Below are 7353 nucleotides of genomic sequence, written 5' to 3'. Positions count from 1 at the left end.
AATGTTGACATATAATGAAAATCTGGAACACACTATTTGATTTTAACTTACTTTAAATTAAAATTACCTATCAATCTCAACTTAAGTATTGTTTACTAAATCCCCTGTTCTTGCATGAATCATACATTAAACCTTAGAATATTATCTTAACAATCCAATGGATTCTTGAAATATATTAATCATTCAACATTAGTGTAAAATTAATTATTTGTACATGAAATGGGTACTTGAAAGCATTCAGATGTGACCAACTTGTTTAATTTTATTCCTACTATAGAAAATGTAGATTAATTCAAAGATTTAACTTAAAATGTTAAGTTTGTAACTCAACACTGAATCACAAATCAACACAGAAAAACAACAGACTATCAAACATATGACACATGTATGTCCTTTGGAATTCTGATGCCAAAACATTTATCTTGTCCAGAAATTCATAATATTTATATATTCCTGTTGTACTTGTAGCAGTCATGGCACAAAAGATTTAAATCTTCTTGTCAAGACCCTACAAGGCATAGATATATCTTCCAGTGTTTCAATCTTACAAGATCCCTGTCTGCTTTACAGATTCATGTGGTTTGTGAACTTTTTTAATGGTCTTACAAAAAACTTTTTCTGTTATTCTTAAGATTTAGGTAAATTCCAGTAATTGGTGCAATGGTTAGTGGAACCCAGCATTAAAAAGATTGTTTGTTTGTTTGCAATTAAGCACAAAGCTACACAATGGGCTATCACAGGTATCAAAACCCAGTTTCTGGCATTGTAAGTCTGCAGACATACCACTGTGCCACTGGGGGGTGCATTAGAAAGAACTAGCAAAAATACCCACCCTCTGATCAGGTATAACTGCTAGTTTCTGCAGAAGGATATTGGGCCTGTGGCCTTTTCTGGAATTGTCTGACAGTTCTAAAACAATGTACTCATACTTGACATTCAGTAATGCTCATCATCCATGAGGAAAAGGATTTTATTGAAATTTTAGTATAAAAATGAGCTATCATTACAGCATTAACAGAGTAGATTTTATTGAAGTATCTCTTTGTAGATGCAGTTATCTATGAAAGTGCTTTGATTTTCTGTTGCAATACTCATGAGAAATGATTAACAATCCAATTTTTATCTTCTCTTCTGACAAAATCATCACAGCAAATAAAAAGGTCAAAGAGCCTGACATATTTTTGCCAAAAAACTGTAACATGACCTCAACTTTACAACCAGGATAACCAAACATGAACCACTTCCAAAGTAATTGACTATTGATGTATAGGTGATCAGTAAAATTGTAGCACACACAGTCAAGTCAGAGTATATAACTTGGAAAAGGCCTAAACTACACACTCATGAAGTTTCAGAAAAAACAAAACAAAAAGGTTTCATTTCTTAATAATAACAGCATTCTTGTTTTTATCATTTGACATATACTGAAGATCTATTCACAGAAACCCTAAGATTTTTCAATGTCTTATGAAAATCATTGAAACCTACACTTGCCTGTAAGGAAAGTAAAATAGACAAGTCATAGCTGCAAAGAAAAATACCTAATAACGTGTGCTCTCACAAGTACAGACTTCGTTTCCAGAGCCAAGTGTCTAAAAATTGAAACATACTCAAAAAAGTCTAACTTTTCAAAAAGCTTGACTTAATGAATTCCCTTTACAGACATCTCAGTGACACAAACATACAGAATGTAATTCGTGACCCTCAACTTCTAATGACAGTTTAAAAACTAATGATTAATTTTTGAAAAAACAAAATGATGGTTTTTAAGAGATGTTAGAGTAAAATAAATGTCAGATTTTTGCCAGATAAGTACAAAAAAGCAAATATTTAGGCAGCGATTATCTTTAAAATGTATTGTAATGTTATTAATGTTTCTGTATATTGTAAACATCATTGCATAACTGTCAATTTTATAGGCATGTGTGTTGTGACTGTAAAATAAGTTACAAAATGTTCATTTTGAAAATACTTATGCTCTGTCATTCTGCTAATAATTTTAATATGGTCATCTTACTAGTAATTTATACAATGTAAATTTATTAATAACTTTAAAAGTAAGCAGAATCATAGATTTGAAACTTGGCTAATGTCAATTTTTTACTTTTTCAGAATATTTCTGATGTTTCCAGAAAATGCCACCCTAAAATTTCTATGTTAATAACTTTAATTTAGATATTGTAACATTATGTCAGTTAACTTAGATACACATTGTCATTCTATTATTAACTCTAACTACATTACCTAAAATCTTTTGTATATAGTTCAAACTTTCTTCTAAACTTCAATAAGTTCAGATAATTAGTCTAGCCAGGTAATAAAGAAAAGACATTTGAAAATTGTTAAAACATTGTTAAAATAGGTACTTGAAAACCAATGCATGTTCAAGAAAAATAGATAAGTTTGTTTTGGTTATTTCAGTTTAATAATTAAAAAACATTAAACTTTTGGTAGTTATTAATTTGAAAGTTTAATACATGTACTTAAATCAAAATACATTCTTTTAAATTATTAGAAATTAGGAGAGAATGAATATTTGTATAAAATGAAATAGTTAGCATTAAAATTAGTCCAACCTACTCTTTCACACACAAAAAATTTATAGAATAATAGTACCCTAAATTTCAATAATTTTGAGCATTTTTAAACTACCTTTTATTTCAATGTAAGGTATATGTAACAATATGAGCTCGTAATTCTAGTCCTTTAATTATATTATTTATTTATGACTTTTTGTGCTCAGTGAAAATTTCCTGGCTAAAACATTTTACCATTTTATCAATAAATTAATAAAGTTGCAAAAACAACTATAAAAAAGCATGATAATGCTTTTCTATACTATCAAAGTTAGAAAAAAAGGAAAGAAAAACTTTTAATTTTCAAGATTCTATTTGAAATCAGTATGTGAACATCAATCTATTATTTTAATTGTACACAATTTTTTTAAACTTTACATATGTGATACAACTGAAATCAGCAAGATATGAGTGTTACAAAAAGAAATTTTAGATTTTTCAAAAAAATTATACTTGTCTGTAAATTCTATGGAACTAGTAACATAGTTGGAAAAAGAAACTTAAGAAAGAGATTTAATCAGTTAATGACCATTTGTATTTTCATGCCATAAACCTGGAACTAAAAGCTTCTGCTTTATTTGAATTTCAAATTTAATCTTTGCAATTTCTTTAAAAGTCATAACAAGTTTTCTAGTCAAAATCCTTATTTTTTTAAGTATAATCAAATAAATGAAATCAATTATTAAAATGTTAGCAGATACAGTTTTTGGCTACAGGCATTAAAATCCCTTACTAAAAGTTAAGTTTTTCATACTTTATAGCATTTCCCCATAAACTTCTATTACTAGTTCAGCTTCCCAAGACATTTTCTATTGTTGTTATTGTACATAGCTGTTGAGATTTCAGAGATTTATTCCTTTTTGTTGATTCTTTTTTACTCACAAGTAAGAAAAACAATGGTAGTTGGTGCTTGAAGAACAAAGAGTATGTGGTAAGAAATGTCCTTTTCTTGTAAGGCCCATGTGTATTGTGTAATTAAATGTTTCCACAAAAAATGTCTTTTACATAACAAATCTTTCTCTCTCTCTCTAGTCTTCATGTTTGAAAAGGGGAATACAAAACATTAAAATTGACAACTCTTTATTGTGTTAAAACATTATGTATTTAGGTGTTACATCTGCCCAATATCTTTTGTTCAAATATTGGTAAAACATTGGTATTCTAATGAAACTTTTTACAGAGCACCACAGGGCTCATCCGGTTACTAAATACTCATTTGTACTAATTGTACACCTTAAACATGTAAAAAAAGAAGTAAAGTTTCTATTAACACCAGCAATACAAAGATCACATCATTAAGCCTATATTTTTGGAACAGGATAAGTCCACTAAAATGTGATAGATTCGAAAAACTTTAACTATGCTTAAAGTTAACAGATTCATAACAAAAACAAAATCTCAAGAAAGTAAAGTTTAACAGTAAACCAATGTCTAAAAACTCAGGTCCAATCCACTAATGAAGAGGTCAAACCAATTCTCATCATTTGTCTAATACAATAAAATAAATTATTCTTAGGTTGTTAACAAAAAAAGTGAGATTCATGAACCAAGTGAAAGAACGTTGAAATAAAAATTGTCAAATAAATAAAATATTTTAAAATTTGAGTCTCACATAACAAAAGGTTTCAAGAAAGAGACTAATTAATTATGTCTGCCTCATACAATTTTTCTTTTATCAAGGAAATAACCAGCTTTTGGAATTTGAGATGTCTATTCTAAAATATCCATTTTGTACAAGTATTTCACAATTTTTAAATCTGACACAACTGCAGCTGCTATCTTTTTTTATGATTAAAAACAGACAGAACAGTAAAACAAAATTTTGTACACAATATATTCAATCTCACAAATTGGATATGGGTATATGTTTCAGTTAAACTACAATAACTGGAAGAACTTTTACTTTATCACAATTGGCCAAACTTCACAGAACTGAAATTTAAATTCTTCAATACTATTTTTAGCTATAGGCATCTTGAGTTTGGTTTAATTCTTCATATATGGATAAAACCAGTCAGATAGAGGTTTGAATGTTTCTTTTATGACTTGTGGTGATGTCCAACGTAATAAACAGTGCGGTCCTCCAGCCTTGTCATTTGTACCTAGTAAGTAAATGGAGTTTATCTAAATGTTTTCTGATAAAATACAATTGACTTGGTGAAAGTTACATTCCTACTAACATTCAACATACCATTACTAGAAAACCTCCAAATTTGATGTAATCAAAGCTCCACTTTTACTACAACAATCAAACAGTATTAAGAGATTCTGACTTCTACTCTAATAACATACATGTAACTAATATAAATTAAATCTGAACTATTATAACTCTAACAACACCTTCAGAGTAATACTTCTATTGCTAAAAAATGACTGAGATCACTTAGCATACAAATAACATATCAGTGTCAAGTATAGTGCTGTAACACCAGTGAAATGATCAGTTACACTTTCACTGCTCTATTACTAGAATCACACTGTTCAAAAAGGTTTTGTGAGATTTCTATATTCTTAACACAATAGATTATTTTATAAAACTCCATATTTCATTTTGTTAATTCATGAATTATGGTACAAAAGCAAAATTTATAGAACTAATTTTTTGGTTGAACGAAAGCCTACTCAATTATAAAATGTCTATTCATATATATTCATTATTATGTTGATTCTTATTTTGCACGTTTATCGGTAACTTGAAATGAGCTTATATATTCTTATGGAATTTGACAATAGAAGCTAAACATAAAATTAAAATTTTTTTAAAATAAAGAATAAAAATTGTTATCTGTATGACAAATCCAAATACATGACATTTTCCTAAGAGACTTATCTTTGAGTCTCATGGTTTTTAAATATGACAAGTTAATAAAATCAAAACTAACTCCAGTCATATATTAAATGAAATACCACAAATCTAGCTTCCAAAAGTATACTATTCAATTGAAGAAACCTATCTTCCATAAATCTAAAAACCTGATTAAACTTGAGCAATCATGAAGAAGACTAGAGTGCTATCTAACATCCAAACTGATGCACATATCTTATTTTTTCACCCACCTGAAACTCGTCCACCACCAAATGGTTGCTGACCCACAACTGATCCTGTGCTTTTATCATTGATGTAGAAGTTACCAGCTGACATTTTCAAGAACTCCGTCGCTTGTGCAATAAATTTCCTGGAAGGAAAAGCACCTCCTCACAACATTATATACACAGTTTTTATCATACTAAAACATATATTAAAATAAAGATGATTGCATGGTTTCAAGCAGTTTTATCATTACAAAGGTTCATGTTCATGTGTATTAGCACAAAACGTCTATGAAATTTTGTTCCTGAAAAAGAATAGTTAGAAAATGTATCACACATAAACATAAGTTCAGAATTCAAAATCATTTTTTATTCCAGGGGTAATTCCAGATCAGCTGATTTTTTTAGACTAAACTTTATGAAATAATCATTATGAAGAACACACATAACTTACAAAAGTATGTAATTAGTATACTTCATTTTTCTATTTCATCAAACTGGTGTACTTTGTTTTTCACTTTCCATCAAAATTTATGTACTTACTCGTCAGAAGCAAAAATGGCCCCAGTCAGACCAAAAGGTGCTGTGTCGGATGCCAGAGTTAAAGCTTCCTCTAGCTGTTTATCAGAATACACATATACTGTCAATACAGGCCCAAATATCTCCTCTTGCATGATTCTGTCCTTTGGGTCTTTAGCAACAATTATTGCAGGCTCTATGTAATATCCTTTGCTATAAAAGAAAACAAACCATGATTGTTAATAGTGCAGTGTTATCCTGAAACACATTTATATGGCCTTCAATTTGTTAACATTTTCAATGATGGCTAAGTTAAATAGTAACTGACTGAAATACTGATAACAACTGCAATTATACAAATAGTTTAGGTAAAACTTTTGTAAGAGGCTTTGTTTAAGCTACAACAAAATAACATGTATTGTGAGAGGGTATTCAACATATCAACCAAAAAGGTAACAGAAAACACAAGACTTTGCTCCTCCTGACTAGACTTCAAAAAACCACAAAGCATTTAATTAATATTCTGCCTGGTTGTTCTTTCCATTTTCCAATGTATTAGGCTTAAAGTTATCTTATACTGGTTTTTTTTTTTAAACTGAAACATCCTCCATTTAACTAAGTTCACAAAATATAAACATATTTTGATAACCCACTGTAATTTGATCATACCTCTACTGATTTAAAAAAGAGAATACCTGTACCTGTTATCACAATTCCCTCCACCAATAACCTCCAAGTTTGAGGACATCTTGGCATAGTCAATGTAACCTTTAATTCTATTAAAAGCTTTTTCATCAATGACAGCAGAAAGAAATGTGTCATATTCCAGAGGAGAGTCAAGCTTTAGCTGCTTTCTAGTTTCTAACAAGCCTTCTCTTATCTGTATGGTAAATCATGGTTAAAAATTAATTACAATGGAGAGACAAATCTGGCTGGATTATTTGAGTTCAATATAACGGTAGTCAATCAATGTAAACTTACAAATGTTAAGTCTGTTTAAGAAAAGTTATCCTTACAACACAGATGCACCATTCTGGTCTCTGCTTTCAATTCTTTAAATATTATCATATGTTGGACAGCTGGTTTTAAAGTTAATTTGATACTTTTATTCAACAATTTCAGATAAAGATGGCAAAACTACATTCTTTTAAACAACTATTCATGTTTCTATTACAATATATGATGTTAACAAGAAAATGTACTTACTTGAAAAAAAAAAAAAAAAAAA

The 7353-nt window shown here is 29.1% G+C and overlaps 1 protein-coding gene across 1 annotated transcript in view; it reads right to left on the bottom strand.

The window, feature by feature from the left end:
• Positions 1–3639: 3639 nt before the first annotated feature.
• LOC106469426 (delta-1-pyrroline-5-carboxylate dehydrogenase, mitochondrial-like) overlaps positions 3640–7353 on the bottom strand; it is a 55748-nt gene continuing 52034 nt past the window's right edge. Inside the window, exons 11-14 of the mRNA XM_013929920.2 lie at positions 6827–7005; positions 6150–6338; positions 5634–5752; positions 3640–4678 (exon numbers count right to left, since the gene is read on the bottom strand). Of these exons, the coding sequence (XP_013785374.1) occupies positions 4563–4678; positions 5634–5752; positions 6150–6338; positions 6827–7005 (603 nt within the window). The 3' untranslated portion in view covers positions 3640–4562. The remainder of the gene's footprint in view (positions 4679–5633; positions 5753–6149; positions 6339–6826; positions 7006–7353) is intronic.

The sequence above is a fragment of the Limulus polyphemus genome, unplaced genomic scaffold (genome assembly GCF_000517525.1).
Source record: "Limulus polyphemus unplaced genomic scaffold, Limulus_polyphemus-2.1.2 Scaffold3479, whole genome shotgun sequence".
NCBI lineage: Eukaryota > Metazoa > Arthropoda > Merostomata > Xiphosura > Limulidae > Limulus > Limulus polyphemus.
Note: the sequence above shows the minus strand (reverse complement) of the source record. Positions and strands in the feature narration are given on the sequence as shown.